The following is a 20,061-nucleotide window of genomic DNA, read 5'->3' as shown; positions in this document are numbered from 1 at the left end:
TGTGTTTTAAATTAGCTTTGCAAAAAAAATTTAGTGTATTTTCCAACACAAAATAGTTCACAAAATGATGCATGGGTCTCAAAATATTCAGCAAACTACACTGCAAAAACACTAAATCTTACCACGTATTTTTGATCTAGTAGTTTCTAGTGCAAATATTTTAATACACTTGAAATAAGAGCAAATTGTCTTTAAAGTAACTTTTCAGCAACACATACAGGTTTGTTTTAATAAAGTATTTCCTTGACACTGATGAAAAAGTGCTTGTTCCACAGGCAGATTATTTCACTTATAAGAAAACATTTTTCCCATGTTATGAGTTAATTTATCTGCCGATGGAACTAGAACTTTTTCATCAATATTAAGGAAATATTTACTCTTATTTACCTCAAACAAGCCTCTATATATTTTGCTGAAAAGATACTTTTGAGTTAGTTTTGACTTATTTCAAGTTTACTAAGATATTAGTCTTTGTATAAATACCCAGAGTTTACATTTGCAGAGGAATTATGTAAAGCAGAGAGAATTTTAAAATAACCTTAATAACATTTACAGTCATACATGATAATCATAACTTGAATAATCTAACTGGGTTTGTTTCCTTTGAAAACGATGCATCACTTCAGTTTTACGCTACTTTGTGTTGCTTTGTGGCATAACATGCCAGTGAAATACGTTGATATTTGTTGTCATAACATGCCTGGAAAAAGCACTAAAAAGAGAGAATTGGTAAGAACAAAAACATGACAATCGCTGTGGAAAAGTGATGTCAGATTTAAAATATGGACCAACTTGTTCTGGAAATGTAAAATGTTGCTGATCTCCTTCATTGAGAAGCTTGTCCACGGTTTTGACACATCTGAAGTAAAAATGTTTCCACACCATAAATACTTTCTCTGCGTCCTCTAATAACCAAGTTCTTCTTTTTGACTTTGATTTTCACAGCCTGACTCTCACGAAGACTGGCAGCAAACTGCGTGAGTCACTGCTGGTAAAACTTTATTTCTGTAGCTCAGCTGCCACCTAAAACACAGACGTGTCTCTCATGTGAAACCTGAAATATGCTTCACATGAGTAAGTTGAGACATATCTGTATCTTTAAGAGTCAGTGCAAGTCTCTCTGTAATTGTTAGATTATCTGAAATGTAGCAGGTTTCAGATAATCTAACACTTTTAGATTTGATTTAAATCACAAGTTGCTTATGATGGAGAAACGTTTTCTACAGTTTTCATGCTACAGTCCCCAAAGAAGCTGAATTTCTTATCTTTAAATCCAGGTCTAAGCTTAAAAAGCGATTTTAAAGTATTTATTACTTTTGTACTTGTTTGTATCTGATTGGGTCGCTGCCGTTTTTGTTTTTCCTACCTTAAAATCATTTATAGATTATTTAGGATGCCTGAATATAAGCCACACCCACTAACTGTGAAAAGAAAATAAGTTATATAATTAGGCTGCACAATAGGCGTCCATGTTGTTTGAGGTTTTATTTTGGGTTTTTCAATGTTTTATGGTCATGATTAAACTTTAAATTTTTTTCACTTTTATCATTAAATGTTAAATAATAATAAAAAAAGACAAAGTATTTTGTGTTAAAACATCTTGTATTGTATCTACACCCTAAATTTAGTTGGTTGACTTTTATTTATTTGTTGACCGGATCTTTTTCTACAAGCTAAAAGTGACTAAAGCTAACTGAAAATGAATAAACGGTTTATTAACCTAACTGTTAAATCTGCCATTTTATTTGTATTACTGCCATTTTAATAAAAAATTTTAATATTTAAATAATAAACATTTTAAAAACAAGCAGTCAGTAGGACAGAAAAGAAACATGTGTGTACATAACCAGAAACAAAATTATGTGTTTCACAACTTTCTGTTTGAAAAGGAGGTAGAAGCGAACACTTATTTAAGTGTTATAAATTATTTGTAATTTATAATATTAAATTAATTTTGAAAATGTCAAATCTCATCAAAATTTTTTCCTAAGAGATCAGAAATGAATCTAATGTCACTTCACTCCTCTGGATGTCACAGACAAAGGGAAACTTTGTTTTCCTTTTTAATTATTTAGGGTAATTTGTAGCAAATTCTTTAAATGTGTGTCACATTGTGCATGTTGGGTTTTGTATAGGTCAGAATGTTTTTGCCACAGTTCTGTTCTGTCCATGTTAGAGTAACACAGTTAGCAACAATAACACTGAAATTTACTTTCGATTCTCTCTAAAATAACTTCCTGTGAAATTGGTGGCCATTTCTGCAAATCCCTCACAAAGACTTGTAGAGAAATTATTTGTTGGAGGTTTAAGGCTCTACTTTTCTAACTTCCTCTCGCAACTAGCTGTGTTCCACTGCCAATAATGTTGTGTATGTCATTCTTTTTATTTAATTTGATTAATTTTGGTTCAGATTACCAAATGTTTTGGTAAAGTAAAACATTTGGACAGAGTGTTGGACTTTTGTAAAACTCCATTTTGGTCGATGAGCATTTCTGTAAGCTAAAATATAATTTCTGTAAAAGGTTTTACTAAATATTTGTGCAGCCAGATAAATGGCCTGATTCATTACTGGATACAGCTAAAACACTCAAACGGTGACGGCGTTCTGAATCAGCACCGACTGACGCATTCCCGTCACTCTGGGACAGAGAATATATTAAATATCATCTATTGATCACATGTCTATCATGATGTATATTATTGATTTATTCTCCAGCCCTATCAGAAGATATTGAAATTGTTGAAACCTTACAGCTTTCTTGTGGTTGGGGTTTGCTTGTTTCGGGTGCTGGTGGGTGAATTTAAAACCCGGTCCATGTTTTGTGCTGTTGGTACATTTCAGGCTCGGTTCTGTCTCTGCTGCTCCACAGGGAGGCTTCACTTCCTGCTCAAACCTCTTGGGCATCTCGCTGTCAGAGCTGGTGAGAGCTGACTGCGCGCTGCTGCTGCAGTTCGTTGCTCTTACGACACCAGTGGAAACTAATGAAATCATTTTTGTGGTAATTCTGAGCTTTTCTCTTTTGTTGCTTACATTTCCGCTTCATTTATTTGTTTCATGTTCAAACCAGCAGCTCCACTGTTGGAATGAAAAGCAAGTTACAGAGAATAGTGAAATTACAGCTTCATCTACTGTCCATGCATACAGCTGCCAGGGTTTTAATGATTAATAAATGCTTTTAATTTAAATTAGGCCAATTTTGCCTGTTTTTATTCTTCCATTTGGGTTTCTACTGCTTCTAAAAACTGTCAAAGTTTATAAAAACCCATAAAACTGTTTTTTTTTTAAACCAAGAAATTAATTTTTTTTTTTTGGTGTCCAGAAAACGAGCCATTTCAAAAACCTCACAAATATTGTAGTTGATATGCACTGGTTGTGGATCAATTAATATTTTTAATCAAGATAATTTGCAGGGTTTGAAATTAATTAATCACAATTAAACGCATTTTAATGAAAAACTATACATCCTCAAAATAAGTAACATTTTCAATTCAAAAATCCTTTTTGCTGCTAAATTAGAAATGAGTTTGATAAATATATTGATTGATTTTAATTTATTCTTTATGTACTCCAAGTTAATAAAATTAAAACCCCAAGAAAAGCAGCTTTTTTGTTTGTAAATGTTGCTTGTGCTTCACATATACAGGCGTACCAGAAACGTGTGAAAACAAAGGTTCCGGCTGCATGTAAAAACACGACTAAATATGTTAAAATTTATAACATATTAAAATCTATGTAATTAATTCAAATTTTGACTCAGCTGTTTAGCAGCTGCCTAATTGATCCAAAACTAACTGGTAACCCAGAGCATGATGCTGCCCCCACCATGTTTCTCTATAAGTATTCTGTTCTCTTAGTAACATTTTGTAGCCTAAAAATCAGCGTTGGCTCCATCAGACACATTTTCCTACAAGCGTTTTGGAGATTTTCTATTTTTTTAGTTCTAATAAAAATCCAAGGAAAATATTCCAAAATGAAACACAACTTATAAAGCTTTTAAACTTTAGATTTAAAAGTCTAGAATTCTAGACAAATGCATGTAAAACTATTTGACGTGCATTTGCTTGATGATTTTGATGACTATATTTGAGAAAATGTTATTTTTATTGCTTGTTTTTTTATGATGTAAGGCACTTTGAATTGCATTGTTGTTGAAATGTGCTTTACAAATAACCTTGACTTGAGTTCAGATTAAAATAAGTCCATAAAAATCCTCCAGAAAAAAAATAAAACTGAACAGTCAGAAGCTGTTTACAATAAAGAGCTTTACTGTTGTCAGATTTTTGGAGAAGCATCCAAAGTTGATGTAACATATTCAGAAAAAATACAAAGATTTTTAACATTTTCTTCTTGAATTAAGTATTTAGATTGAAGCCAAGAGCAACTGTGTTACTATAGAGCTGAAATGTGTGAAAATGCTGCCTAAAAGCTTGTCAGTGCGACGCATCCTGTTGAAATGTTTATAGCTGCAAGTGAGAAAGTAGAGCATGTGACCTTCCCCCAGAGCGTCCGTGTGAAGGAAGCATATGGAGGCTCACTGAGCGTAAACCCACAACATGAAACCTTCAGAAAACAAAAACAGACATTTCACAAGTCCAGATCTGAAGGAAGAAAAACAAAAACATGAACTGGAAAACGTCCCCAGATAGAAATACCTCACGGTTGTCTTGTTTGCGTATTTATCAAATGAACTGATCTGCTGAATGCTTGTTTGTGATCACATAAAATAAAATAAAAACAACATTTAGGTGGAGAAAAAGTCATCTCCTGCTCTGCTTCCTGAAATAAAGCTTTATCCAACTTCTGCCGCGCAGGAGACACGTGGCAGCCTGGGTAGCGATGGGGGAAATGTGCGGCTTCGTTGCCAATGGTAACAAGATGCAACCTTGTCAGAGGCTAACGAGGCTTTTAGCGACAAAAGGTGTTACAAAAACATCTGACAGGTATTATATTTTCTGTAAAGTTGCAAAACAGTCGGTTGAGTTTTGATTCTTTCCCTTATTTGAAGTTTTAATCTTCTGAGTGTGATTTTTGGAAAGAAAGTGACATCCTTGGCTTTCTGATGTGTTTTTAATAATAAGCTTTATTTGAGGAGGTTTAGTTTGTAACATATATGAGGTTCAGAAACAACCAGTTAATGAAAAACAGAGCATTATCTTGGTTTAAAGGGGCTTTCATTTTTTTTATTTGCAAAAAGTAAATAAAAAATGAAATCATGCATCATTTTCCTTTCATTTCACAATGAACTTGCCACATATTGTTGGTCTTTTACTTAAACTCCCAATAAGATGAACTAAAACTTGTATTGGTAATAAAAAACATATCTTTTTTTTTACTTTAGTTCTTTACATGCACTATGGTAAGACATAACAGGAGGAGGATCAAAAGTTTGCTTTTAGGAACATCATAGATTGACAAGACAATTTGGTCTCACTACTGAAGACAAAATTATTTTTGGAAAATTTATATTTTGGACATGTTTATACTGGGTTCTACGTCTTAAAACGCGCTTTAAAAAAACAATAGAATTGCTTTAAAAACAATGAGTAACATTATTTTACTCAAATAACATCGTTTTGGTTAAAATAATGTTGTTTTTCTTAGTGTGAATAAAAATAACTAACAGATTTTTTGGCTATAAGTTCATGTTCGTCTGGAAACCTAACCGTTAGTAAATCCTCCTTACGGTCGAGCCACATTCCACAGGCATTGCACTGTTACCTAGCAACCCCAGCAGAGGCCAGCTCTGTTACCTAGCAACCCAAATGGAACTCCAGCACTTTTGTACAGCAGGTTTTATTTTTGTGTGAGCTGTAAGATGTCTGCTGGAAAAAACTAGTGTTTTGTTGTTGACTTACCATTCTGACACCACTTGCTACATTCTTGTTGGTTGTGCAGTAGGCTCTACTTCTACTTTTCAGAGATGTATGGTTGTATAATTGTCAACTTCCTTAATGTCTCTGTTTTCCACCTGTTCAATCAGACAGTAGCAGGTTGGTTCCTGCTCTCTCTGTGTGCTGTTCCAAACTCAGTGAGTTCTGGTGTCGGTCTTCAACTATTTTTACCTCTTATATGATTCAAAGCATAAATGATGGTTTTCAAATGTCAATGTCTCTGCAAAGCCTGTAATTTCAGCTCCGAGTATAGAGAGCGGGAGCAACACACACTTTTACACGTGTGCCTACACACACACTTGTCGGCTGCAGCCTTTACATTTCTGTTTTCTCTGGGTGAACATCCAGCAGAAAGGTTTAGGACAGGTTGGTTTGTTTTTACGCCCTCGTTGTTCTGCCTCTGCACTTCTAGTTTCTATTTTCAAGCCTTCTTCTTTGTCTTTTGTTTTCCTCTTGTCTGTATTTTTATTCTTTTTTCTATTCTAACCATTAAGGCTGGGTGATAAAATTTTTGGGGGGTTTTGAAAAAGTAATTTTTGGAAAATTGGGAGTGTTTTTGCACCAATACACTCCTCGTGTTTTCATATTTCAGAGTGAGGTCAGCACGTCCAAGGAAGCCATCTTGTTCGACAAGCAAGTTTTACAGATTCCATTTATTTGGAGTTTGAGTTTGGGTTAACTCTGTGATGAAATATTAGGACCAGGCTAAGAGGTTTTTTTTTATGTGAAAAAAGTCATAATATTACAAGAATAAAGCACGAAGTGTTAATTTTATGAGAACATGAAAAATAAAAAAATTAACTGAGGAATGTTGAGCTTATTGTAAATTTATAGTTTTGCATACGTTTTATATATAAATATTTAATCTTTAAACACATCAACATCAAATTATCATCAGTAGCAGGACTTTGAAATTATTATACAAATCTATTTCAAAGAAAAAACCTCACAGACTGAGCTGCTCACGTCAGACCAGGATAACTCTAGAAATCTTTTTAAAAATACATTTATTTTTTAAGTGACTTTTTTTCTCCTATTTTAAAGATGTTCTACTAAAATTGCGACTTAATTATGACCATATTCTCGTAATTTAAAAGGCAGTTTAATGTAAAATCTTTACGTCATGTTATAATGTTTTTTCCCTCATCAAAAACAAACCTGGAGTGTTAATTTGATTCTTTAATGCCTTTTTGAGAAATATTTTAGTCTCCATTGCAACCACTCGGTGGTGCCAAACGCCTGGGTGGACTTAGCTCCGCCTTCGAGGTGCAGCTCCTCCTCAGAGCTGCTGTTTCCAAGCTTCTGCCTCACCGAGCAGCTCTCCCCTACTCAGCTCCTGCAGACTAGCCAGCAGCAATTAGTAAACACATAGTAGAGCTGCTGAGCTCATTAAATTCTCAGTGAAAAACTGATTGAAAAAAAGTTGTTAAAGGGTGAATAGAGGAGTGGTGTTGTGATGACTCCCTGAAGGCGGAGTTTCAGAAAAAGCAGGATCTTCTTAAAGAGACAGACACCAAATTTCAAGGTGTTAAATTACAATTTAAAATTTTGTTTTAGTCATATTTGAAATATGACAAAATTTCTATAACTGAAGGCGGTATTGTTACTTGATTGTGTTATAAAATGGCACTTTAAGAAAGGAAAATGTACATTACCACCTCTTTTAAAAAAGGATGATTGAAATAAAAGCCACTTTTTAAAAATATCGTCTTTTTTTAGAAAAATAAAATTTGATCTGGTATGGAAAAAAATCAAGTATTTAATTCCTAAGCCATATCAGCCATCCATGTTTAAATAGTTTTTAGTTTTGTCTTTTTTTTTTTAAAGAGTTTAATTTGTCTCTTTCTGCTGTATGATTCTCAAAGTTAAAGTTAGCAGCCTGGCATTTCTTCCCCCTCATCTTCATCATCTCACCTCTGCTCCTCCGTCAGAGCTGCTGCCTTTTTGGAGACGACAGATAAGAAACGGGGCGCTGTTAGTCATTTTCTGGCTCAGCGATGCCACGCGGCTGAAGCCACGCGATAAGGACGAGCCGTTTGCCTGGCAACAGGTGGAAAGATCGGAGCAGGATTGTCGAGTGCGGCGTGGGTTTGTGCTGCCCTTATCAGCCCGTTTGACTGCCTCCGATGAGGCGCTGCTAATAAGGAACTCAGTCACTGTCATAAAAGATTCAACAGGTCGGATGTTGGTGACAGTTTCCCGCCAGGGGCTTTTATCTTTTTTCAAATCTTGATGTTTTTTGCGAGCGTTTTGCTTTGTCGTTGTTGTGTTATCACAGAGTGAATTGTGCATTTGTTTCACCTGATGAAAGTGGGAGTCATAAAGGACAGAGCTGGTTTCAGAGAAAGCACAGTTGGCAGTAAAAATGAGGGATGCTGTTCATTTCAATCCAGCGGATTTCTGCTCCCCACAGGGATAAGCTCTGCAATTAAAAAGTTCAAATAGGCAGCGAGAAGAAATTTAACTTCTTTCATAAAGGGTCTTTTTTCTCCTTCAAGTGGAGGAAAGGAGATTAGTCCTTTTCAAAGCTTGGGGAAAAATAAATTTAAAGGTTTTCACTCCCACAGGCCTTCCATAAATGGATCATGACACATCCTTGCTACACATTGTTTGAGAATAAGCCAGACTAGACTTGTTTTCCTCATTTGCTGTGGCGCAGAGCTGCAGTTTTTATTCAACAAATATTCAGCAGGAGCTTTTTCTCTACTCTAATATACACACAGACACAGATTTTTATACATTCATTTTCACTTTACTGTTTTAGATCATAAAAAAGTTAAAATGTCAGAGAAAAACACAAAATCTTACCAAGTATTTTTGTCTAATTTCTAGTGCAAACATCTTAGTACATTTGAAATAAGATGAAAATGTCTTAAGGGCTTGTTTTAAGTCTTAATATTGATTTAAAAAGTAAAAATTGGCACATTATTTCATCTATAAAACAAACTTTTCCCATGTTATAGGTGAAATAATCTGCAAATGGAACTAGTATTTAAATCAATATTTAGATATTGACTTATTTCTTGCTGAAGAGTTACTTATAAGTTAGCCTTGTCTTATTTTATATGTCCTAATTTTCCTAATTACACAAAAAAGCCAAAATCTTACCAAGTAATTGTATCTAGTTTCTAGTGCAAATATCTTAGTACATTTGAAATAAGACAAAAATTTTTGCAAGTAACTTTTCAGCAAGATACCAAGGATTGCTTTAGGTAAATAATACCTTAATATTGATGAAAAAGTACTAGTTCCTCAGATTACATCACTTATAACAAGACATTTTTCCATTTAATAACTTTATTTGCCAAAGTAGTACTATTTCATCAATTTACTTAAAACAAACCTGTGCATCGTCCTAAAACGATACTTTTATGTTGGTTTGTCTTATTTCAAGTTTACTAAGATATTTGCAGTCTGAACTAGATTTTCTGGTAAGATTTTGTGTTTTTGCAGTGTAATTATGAAAATGCAGCTGATGATATTTTCAATTATTAAAGGATAAAATCTAACCCAATGAAACTTGCCTTGTATAAAATATAACTGCCCTTCAGTTATTCACTTTTTTTTTGTTCAGTTTTACCAGGTTCATCAGCAATGCAATTTTTCATTTAGTATTTTAGCTTTCTAATGCAAGTTAAGTTCAGCTTAATTGTTGAAGTTTTTTTTCATCGACTGTTAAGAATTCAACTAAATTATATTCATGCTCTTATTTTGAAATGGCTGCAGAAGCTCCATTTCCTCTCCACCTGTGATGCGGCGCAGCAAATTACATTTAATCTGTACCCAGAGTGCTTTGCTGCAGAACAGGTGAACGGTTTAAAATCTACTGATGTCCTGTGAGCTTTCTGGGAGAGTTAACAACACTCAACAACTAAACCTTTAGAGCGAGGGTGTCCAAAGTGTGGCCTTTTGAACAATTTGACTACAAATTTGGCCTTAAATATGCTTCTTTTTTTTTAAGCAGGAGAATTTTACTGACATATTTAATTATTCCGTAATAGAAAGTGTTAAAGTATTTTTCTTTACTAGCCATGTTTACTTTTAATTTTAACTATAAGTAGGGCTATAAACATCCAGTAAAGGAAATTAATTCTTCTATTAAACTTGGTTAGTAGGAGGGTTTTTGTTATCCTTTGTCTTAGTACAAATAATGAAATTTAGCTATTGTGCTGTTTTGCTAATTGTGTTAATGTTCACTAATGTGCACTGTCCTAATCAAATACATTAAATTAAATTGGAAGAAAGCTCTCATTTTGGTTGCTGGGAAAAATGAAAGCTAAAAGATTTTCTACTAAATAAACTGAAGGAAAACAATACTCAAATTAGAAAACTGCTTTTTATTAAGACAAAAAGAAAATATTTGTTTGATTAAAATGTTCAATTGATTATTGAATTGTTAAAAAAATTTCAAAACAAAATTAGTTGGGAAAAACAATATGGCTGTCTTAGTAATTTAAACTTTGCGGTTTTTTGTCAAACTTTTGGACACCGCTGGCTTAGAGGGAATTATTTTTTCAAGTAGGTTGGATTTGGATCATTTTTATTTTTTAATAAATTATCATTTTAAACCAGCATTTCTGCAGTTATTTTGTGTTTTTGTTTCCTTTAAATCAGTTCAATCTAAAACTGACCAAACTCAACCTGCATTGTAAGGGAGCGAATACTTTTTTACAGCATAGTGTTTTTTTATAAAGTCGGCATTGAAGTCGTGCTTTTCACTGAGTGTTGAGTGTTTAAAAGGGAGTTATTTGAATTTTACATAATGACACTTAGTTGTCATGAGGTTTTTTATGTAACCAGCTGAAAGCGGTTGTTGTTATCCCTGCTCTCTGTTCTGTAAATATCTATAAATAAATAGTGGTTGGAGCTTCTGTTGGGTGAACCTTTTTCTATTTTTATTTTTAAGCTCCTTTTTTTTTTTTTTTTTTAGCTTAAACTGACTAACTTTAAAGTTTTTTCATCCTCTTAAATGAGAAACTGTTAAAGGCATTGGCATTATGTCTTTGCTTTCAACTGCAGATGTTTTGGTTAAAGTGTTTACTCAGTCAGGGCGCCAAAACTAAACCTTTTTCATTGGTGGTCTTGCTCTTAATTGACATGTAACCATGGTAACGTTGGAAATAGAGATGCTTAATGTTGTTAAATATTCCTAAGTGCTTGATTGCTGCTCTGACTCGCTTTCCTGTGTGGTTTTACATCTTACGGGACTTTAAATATACCAACCACTGGTAAAAGGGGGCGAGGCAAAAGTATTCAAACCTGCTGAACTTTTTTTCCAAAGTGTCACAACCAACATCTTTAAAGCTGACATATTATGCAAAATTCACTTTGTGCAAGATTGTCATACTTCCTTTTGGGTCTGTACAGCTTTTAAAAACAGGGCAAGCGCATAAAAAAACCCACCCAGCTGTTTTTTGGTGACAAGTTAATGTTTATTGTCTGAAAAATGAGCCGTTTCAAAAGCCTCCCACTTGTTAAGTAACATTCCACAGGCTTTGCGCCGTTACCTAGCAACCCCAACCTAGCCGTGTTACCGAGCAACCCAAGCAGAACTCTAGCACGTAAAACACAAAATGTTACCAAGTATTGTTGGTCCAGTTTCTAATGATAATATCTTAGTGCATTTGAAATAAGACAAAACTGACTTAGCAAGAAGCTTGTCTTAAGTCAATAATTTATCAGTATTGATGAAAAAGTACTAGTTCCATTGGCAGATTATTGCATTTACAACATGGGAAAAATATCATAAGTGCAATAATCTGCCAATGGAACTACTACCTTTTCATCAATATTGATAAATTATTGACTTACAACAAAAAGTTAACTTGCTAAAAAGTTACTTTTAAGTTATTTTGTCTTATTTCAACTGCACTAAGATATTTGCTATAGAAACTGGACCAGAATTACTTGGTAAGATTTTGTGTTTTGGCAGTGCAGTTTAGAGTTCCGCTTAGGTTGCTAGGTAACAGAGCTGGACTGGGCTGGGGTTGCTAGGTAACGGCATAGTGCCTATGGAATGTGACTTAGCAATTGGGAGCTTTTTGAAATGGCTTGCTTTCCAGACAACAAAAAAAATATTAAGTTATTGCCCAAAAAAATGGGTAGGTGTTTTTTTGGTTTGTGTTTTTTTTTTGCGTTTTTTCTTTTTTAGTTTTCTGTGTACAGTCGCCACTCTTACATGCCATATTATCCTTCTGGTGATGAATCAGTGCTCATCTCCCCTCTTAGGCCTGGAGAGTTCAACAGTAAACCAGCAACTGAACCCCAGATTCAAATTGATCCAGAAACAGCATAAATATAAGCATCAGGTTAAGTTAAAGCTAAACTTTTGGTTAATAATAACATTAAAACGGGATTTAATCTCAGCTTCACTACTTGATATTAGTGCAGCTACTTTCACTGATGATGACACACATCGGGGTGCTGTGCAGAGATATAAAAAGAAATCCTCCTTGAGGGAAAAGGGCAGCATTTATCTCACAGACTGGCCCACTTTAGAAACGCCAAACATGTTCACAAGATCCGTTTGCGTTTAAAGGAGGCGCCTTCCTGATGACAGCCAGTTTACTGCAGGTGAAGGTGGAAATAAAACTATAAGGCTGACGTTAATGCGACATGTTTGATTTGAAAGAGAAATAAAGATGATTACTAGTAATGGACAATTAGTTTATTGGGTATTAACTAGCAACATTTACTTGAGAAACTTTTTGTGAAAATTGGCCTAAGAGAATCTTTACAAAACTGTACCGAAGTAATTTTATTATGAAGTATCACTATTCTTACTTTTCTGGATTTTCTACACACAGTGAGTAACTTTTCTGGATGATGAACAGGCATGTTTTTACTGAAAAATCACCAAATTATAACTGCAGTTTTTGTTAATTTATATTGAAAGAAATAGATTTTTTTTTCTTTTGCCTGATTTTCAATTGTTATTTTCATGAATTATTTTCATTTTGGCCCTTAAAACTGCCAAAATTTCTACATAACTTTATTTTTTTGGGTCTGTCTGATGATGTAATTTTAAATATTAAATGATTGATGCTTTGATCAGTTACTCAGTACTTAAGTTACCTTTTAAAAAACAACAAAAACCCAACAAAATACTCTTTTCCTTTTTACTTTTACTTGAGTAAACATATGTTGAACTAGTTTTACTCTTGAGCACAACTTTTGGGTGATCTGAATTTGATGGGCTTTTCCTACATGATCTGTGAAGCACTTTGTGATGTTATCTGTGAAAGATGCAGTACAACTAAAATTTTACTTCAAATTCAAAAACACTTAATTGATCCCAAAGGGAAAATTAAGTTGTAACATATATATATTTACTTACATTCCTTTTCTCTATTTGTCTTTGAGAGAGCAAACTTCCATTATTTTATACCACCATCTACATGTTACCGGTACTTGAAAATGGTCTCAAAACAACATTATTGTTTATCTATTTTGAACAGACGGTAAAAAGTAAAAACAGAAATAGCAGATAGAAAGCAGCCGTTAATCATAATGACTGGCAGCCCTCAGTGTAACCGCGGATTTACAGCGAACACTTTTACAAGGTAAGAAAATTAACGTTCATATACTTTATAGATAAGTATAATTAGAAAGATATGACATGTTGCATTATGGCGAAGGTACGCATCTAACCGTTAGTAACCATGGAAACAGTGTCCCACCGTCGTGTAGCCTAGCATGTATGAAAAACCTGATTAGCATCTCGTGTTTTGTACGTTTTTAAGGCTGCTACTATTTAAGCGGAAACGCTGTTTATGACATAGTGACATAAATCATGTGGTGAATTCAGACAAAGTCGGTAATTTGTTTAACACGTCAGCAGGGAGGAGGTACGGGTCGGTTTCTAAGCTAGCTGTTTCCAACTTTTGTAAATATCGCCGTCTATGAGCCCCAACCAGGTGTGTTACGTTCAAAGACAAATTAGCTCGACGCTAACAAGTAGAAACCACGAATAAACTGGCAACAGTCGCTTTGTTCAATACTGCCGATCCTCATTTCCGACGGCCATCATGGCGCCTCGAATGACGTAGTTGCAAATAGTCAATAGGAGAGGGTCTGAAGAGCTGCTCTGAAACCAATAGTAAACCACACTCTGTCTTTAATATTTGCCGTTTGCAGATCATTTAGAGCGCATGCATTCACTTAATTTACTGTCTAGTAATTTTGTTGTGTAAATGGATCAACAATGTTGCTCTTCACATGGCTCCAGCTTAACGCTGTAGGTCGGCGTTGTCACAAAAAGCAGCCTTGTTACATTCTGACATCACAAACTGTGCACTGGGTTTTGCAGAGACAGTCGAGGCAACAGTTGGAGATAGTTATTTTTATTTGTAAAATATTCACATTTAAAAGTCATAGAGTTGTGACAAGTGGCTTTCACAGAGGCTCACAGCGCTGACAACCACGCGGATTATTCAGTGCACATGCATCATGCTGCATTCAAAGCCCTTACGATCATCACAGTTCTTTGCACTTAAACATTTTGGTGAAGTTTTATTTTATTCTGTGCTTTGTCTTCCCCCTTCAGGCTCCAGAGAAGCTAATAAACTGAACACAAGCCATTACACCAGCAGAGCACACACACACACACACACGCGCGCGCGCACCCACCCCTTCACACACGCGCGCTCACACCGAGGCTGTTATAAAAGCTGAATGGCACAACAGTGCACATCACGGCTGGTTGTGAAGGCTTTTGCAAGCAGAAACGGATCCAAAGCTGGTCAGGACGGATTATCCGGATTATTTTGAGTTGTGGAAATGGAGAGTGCAAATTTTTCATATTGAAATGCAGTAAACTTTGTTTATAAGCCACCACCGTGCAGGATGCATGGGCTGGTTACAAGTTTCAACGTGTTCACACCGTTTTAAAGTCTTTGTAATGAGATCCCAGAGCCGTTTTCTCCTGGCTTGAAAGCTCCCCTCCCCCACCTGTTGATGATTAAACACTTATGAATTCTTGCAAGTAAGACGGACTTGGATTTTGGAAATATTTCCTGTCATGAAACCACGGAGTGGAGCAGCAGCCTTGACTCTGATTGGTGTATGAGAATAGGTAGTCGGACCAATCAGTCCCTCCAGGAAGTTGCTATAGCAGCTATTAATGTAAATGCAATTAACAACTTTCAAACTTTGCACAGACTTGCAATTTTCACAACATGCAACTTTTCCACAAATCTAATTCCTTAATGTTTTCTGTATTTCCTTTTTTTTCTGACCAATCACTGCAACTTAGCTGAATTTTAACCAATCAAAATGTAACTTCTTGTTTCACAGTGTCTCAAAAACTCAATTTCTTCTCTCTTTTTCTTCATTTCAAAAATAATTTTGAGACATTCTGTCAGATTTCATTATACTGTGTTCACGTTGCCTTCAATGGCCAGTATTTAATTCTTCTTTTTGCATTTGACAACTCGTCTGAAAATGTTTTTATTTGTTGTTTTGCTATTTGAACTTGAAAACTTTATTTGCAGTCTTAATATTAACTCTGTCTTTTTTGGGAAGGTCAGGTGCAGCAATATATATATATATTTTTTGGTAAGACAAAAAAAATAAAGCTTGATAAATGTAAACTTTTTGAAAAAAATGCTTAAAACCCAGTAATTTTAAGCTGCAATAATCATAAAAAACCATCGCATCATCCTGGAGAGACTCACTAATTCACCAGCTAATATCAATTTGTTTACCTAATAGTGTAAAAACCAGAATGACAAAAAAGGAATAATGTCATATTTTTCTTAAAATCTGTCTCAAAATTAAATGACCAATTTTAAAACCCATATTGATCAATTTTACAGCAATAGATTTTTTTTCTTCTTTTTAATTATTTCAAATAAATGAACTGTATTATGTTATACACTTAAGTTTGAAACTGTGCGTAGTTACAAACCAAAGTGTTTTAATTAAGATTACCATATCAAAAGAAGCTGTTACCAGACTGTACACTGCAAAAACATAAAATACCACCAACTGTTTTTGTCTAGTTTTTAGTGAAAACAAATTACTACTCTTAAAATAAGACTAAGCTCAATTACAAGTAACTTTTCAGCAAGATATTAAAGCTAATAAGACTTTAATGGAAAAAATTCTAGTTCCACTGGCAGATGATTTCACTTATAACAAGACATTTCTCCCATGTTACAAATGAAACCTTTTTCATTCATGCTATCACTTTTTCCATCAATATTAAGGAATTAATGACTTAAAACATCTGGATGCAGATAATTAATCTCCGAATGTAAAACTAAGCAGAATAAAACCAGTTTTATTTTTGTTGCTAGAAGTTTCCAAAGTTCGATTTTATATTATTCTTATTTTATCTGGTCCTAATGAAGTATTGAACACATTTAATCATGTTATGTTTATATTTCTTGTGTGTGTGTCTCACCCCACTGTAAATCTATCGGTGCAAAAATAAAGTTGATTGATTGAAATAAGCCCCTATTTTTTGCTGAAAAGTTACTTGTAAGTTAGTTTTGTCTTATTTCAGGTGAACTAAGATATTTGAAGTAGAACTAGACAAAAGTACTTAATAATGTGTTGTCAATCAGACAGTCAAAGTTCTTACTACTTATAATTTATTTAAAGAATTGGTTCATAACACCTCAGATCTGTCAACATTTTGAATATTAAGTACTTTCTCCTAATCCCACTATGTGTTGTTTTGCCATCTAGATGAAGGATTAATTTGGTTTTAGTTACTTTGTATACTTTTTTTTATAATGACTGTGTTTGTTAGTTTATTTACACTGCAAAAAAAGACAGAAATTTGAGCTTGTTTTCAGGCTTCAGGCTCTTTGTTATTAGCTATACTAATTACTAAGTTTCTAGGGAAAAAATGGCTTTTCTAATTCTGGCACATTCACAAAAATGTTAATTAATGTAAAGTTTCCCTAACAAATAAAAAAAAAAAATCAAATTCTCTGTTTATGCAGAGTCTTGTTTGTATTCATTGACAAAATTAGAACAATTTTGTCAATGAATTGTATCATTGTTTGTTTTTAGGTAGAAAAGTTACTGGATTTCTAGGAAAAACTAGCGTTTTGGCTAATTCTGACCCACTTACAAAAACGTTGATGTACATAAAAAAATTAAAACTTTATGGTTTTGCAGTGTACTATTTATATTTATTGACAAAATTTGTATAAAGTCATTTTAACTTTTCTTTTTTAGCTAGACCAGTTACTCACTTTCCAGGGACAACAGATGGAAAAAAGCGTTTTGGCTAATTTCAGCACATTTACCAAAATGTTAATTAATGTGCATCGTCCCTTCAGAATAAATTAAAAACTTAAATGGTGTTTTTGCAGCGTATGCTTGCTGTTCAGTAAATACATACGACTCAATCCGTCAGTCTTCTACCACGTTACACAGAACAACACCTACAGTACCTGGTGGCTGTTAACCCCTTCCTGCCTATCCTGCTTCCTTCCTATTTGACGAAGTGCAGGGCCTCTGCTGCCACTACCGAGCCCTTGCTGCTGTCTAGCGCAGTGACCAGCTTGAAGCCCGCCTTGAGCGCCAGCATCACCGTTTCCAGTTTGAGGCAGTCCAGCGTGCACAGGAAGGTGCTGTCCTCCTTCAGGACGAGCCGCGAGCCCGGCTCCGACTTGATGAAGTGGCGGAACTGGATGACGTTTGACGACACGATGAACTCCTCCGGGAAGCCGTCGAGCCGGCTCTTGGAGATCTGCACCAGCCGCCCTTTGACCTTGTCGATGAAGCCGGCGTCGCTGCAGTACACCTTCAGGCCCTGCGACCTCTCGTGGCTGTCCGTCACCTCCAGGAAGGCGGGTTCGCGCTGGGCGGCCCGCTGGTTCTCCCACTCGCTCACCGCCTCCACCAGTTCGCCCAGGCGGTAGAAGTCCGCCTCGCGCCGCAGGAGCCCTGCCTCCCGGAAGTCGTCGGGCAGCTGCAGCTCTCCGGTTCGCAGGTAGTTGAGCACGTGGCGGAAAACGGGGCCGTCCCTGTCGATGAACGGGTTGCCCATGGAGTCGGTGTGCTGCACCGCCTTCTTCCCATTGGCCAGCTCCTCCAGGAAGGAACCCAGGTGTTTGGAGAGCGTGGTCCGGTGGGCGGTGTACAGGAACCCGCCGACATTGAGGGTGATGGTGCCTGATGATGGCTTCTTGAAGCTTTTGCTGGGCTGCAGCAGGTCCGGGTTGATGTGCTTCAGTTCACTCTCCATCCTTCTGAGGTTCCATTCCATTCTCCGCCCGGCGTCTCCCCCTCCGGCTCGGCTCCTGCGGTTTTGCTCAGGCTGGAAGGTGCTGTCGGCTGCCGAGCGGCGCGGTTCGGCGGTGGATGGGAGAGCGCTGAGTGGCGGAGTAGGAGCTGAGAACAGAGCGGCTCCGTGTGTCGCTCCTCCTTCCCTCCGTCTCTCTTTAAGAGTGGGAGTGCGGCGGCGTCACATTCAGGGAGGAGAAACAGGGAACAAATAACAGAGAAGTGTGAAGCTCTCTTTCTTCCTTTCTTTCTATCATCAGTCCTAAATTATCTTTGGGCAGAGGAAAACAAAAACAGTCACCGCTCACCAGATGGAGAGGGGGCTTCTATAATGTTTGAGGTGTGAAAGTGTCAGACTACTTGTGAGTCTGAATATAAATCTCCCTCCTTGCAGCTGAATCCATCTGTTTACCACACATTACTACGTGAACTTGAATCTGTTTGAGGGGAACGCCAGCCCGGCGTGGTGCGGCTCGGTTCAACACGTTTCTCTGGCCATGAAAGCCAGGAGTGGGATTGAAGCGTTGCATAAGTAAAAGAGAGTAACTGGAGATGGATTTATATGATCAGTCCCAACTGCAAATCAATAAAGGATCTGTCGGTCTGTCTGTCGGTCGGTCTGTCAGTCTGTCTGTCTGTCAGTGACGTGAGGCAGAGCCTCACCTGTCATCATGAAAAAATAATATATAATCATAAAATAAATTATATTGCCATTTTCACCCTGTTGTTTGTACTATAAAGTACCTATTTTTCATTTAGCTTAACCAATTCTGATTATGTTTTCTTCAAAATCGCTGAATTTTCGCATTTTCCCATTCAAATGCTCGGAAGCGAAGCTGGTGAGGCAGCAGGAAGCTGAGCCTCACCTGGGATTGATCAACCTCTTGCTAACTGCACTGGCTGCCAGTCTATGAGAGAATGTTCCTCCTGTCTGTACGCCGCCAATAAAATGGCTAAAAAGCATTTAATATATGAACTAATTTTCCATAATTTAGCTTATGTATGTAATGTACAGTGTTTTTTTTGTCACCAACTGTGCGTGTAACGTGATTTGTGAGCTGAGTGATCAGAAACGGCAGAGAACAGATTCGAGGTGAGGCAGGCAGTTCTCTTGCCTCATGGCAGGGGGCGCTCATGATCCCAGACATTGTGACTCCACAACTGCAGAGTAAGAGACAGTAACAGTACTGTAGTTAGCCATACAGTAAAGTGCAGCGATATATTTATAGTTTTCTCCTCTTACCACAACAATCACCTATTAATAGTCGCAAAATAAACATTATGTCTACAACCATACTACTGCAACACACTGAATGTTCTGCTCTTTGTGTGGGAAATATTTGAGTGTTTTTTTTTGTGGCATTGTTGTCAGTTGCTATGGCAACGAGTATGTGTGTAGCCTGGCCAACGCAGAGCGAGAAAGACGTGGTTTTGAGTTGTACTTTAACAGTTTTTCCCTTTGCTGTGGAGCACAGCACGACATTAATATCATCTACATGTCCAAGTTTAATTGAGTTAACAGAATTATTCTACGGCGGCAGCGCGGCTGTGCATGACATGTAGAAGAATAGTCTTTTTGCCCTCCAGCTTGTCCGCATGCGCGAAATTTCCATGTAAACAATAACATGCAGGGAGTTTTTAAGTTTCATTTTTAAGTTTGATATGATATTTGTTTTTAAACTGTGTTTTTATTGTGCAACTAATAATTTTGATGAAACATTTTCTTAAACAAAAATCCAAATATTTTCCCCCTTTTCTTCTTTCCTTTCCTTTGATTTTCCTTCCTTTCCTTCCTCTCCTTTTCTTCCCCTGCCTGTTGCGGCCGTCCATGTTTTGGCTGGTCGCTCCTTGTTGGCAGAACTGAAGAACTGCGGCGTGAGGCTGCAAGCGCCTCACGCCGCAGTTCTTCACTTTCCACTCTGCGAT

General features: G+C 36.3%; 2 protein-coding genes across 2 annotated transcripts in view; one reads left to right on the top strand and one right to left on the bottom strand.

Moving 5' to 3' along the window:
• The window catches only part of LOC102218810 (general transcription factor IIF subunit 2-like), a 51,728-nt gene that overhangs the window by 8,212 nt on the left and 23,455 nt on the right, over positions 1-20,061 (top strand). The window lies entirely within an intron of this gene.
• kctd4 (potassium channel tetramerization domain containing 4) lies at positions 15,813-18,283 on the bottom strand. Its single transcript, XM_005807667.2, has one exon. It carries the CDS (start codon positions 18,116-18,118, stop codon positions 17,342-17,344), a length of 777 nt encoding a protein of 258 aa, XP_005807724.1. The 5' UTR covers positions 18,119-18,283; the 3' UTR covers positions 15,813-17,341.

Source organism: Xiphophorus maculatus, chromosome 7 (assembly GCF_002775205.1).
Source record: "Xiphophorus maculatus strain JP 163 A chromosome 7, X_maculatus-5.0-male, whole genome shotgun sequence".
Lineage (NCBI taxonomy): Eukaryota > Metazoa > Chordata > Actinopteri > Cyprinodontiformes > Poeciliidae > Xiphophorus > Xiphophorus maculatus.
The sequence above is the reverse complement of the archived record's forward strand: the minus strand, read 5'-3'. Positions and strand labels throughout refer to the sequence as shown.

What these genes read in the sequence shown, in the direction of transcription:
- kctd4 (XM_005807667.2), bottom strand. Translation starts at nt 18,118, where the DNA reads ATGGAATGGAACCTCAGAAGGATGGAGAGTGAACTGAAGCACATCAAC.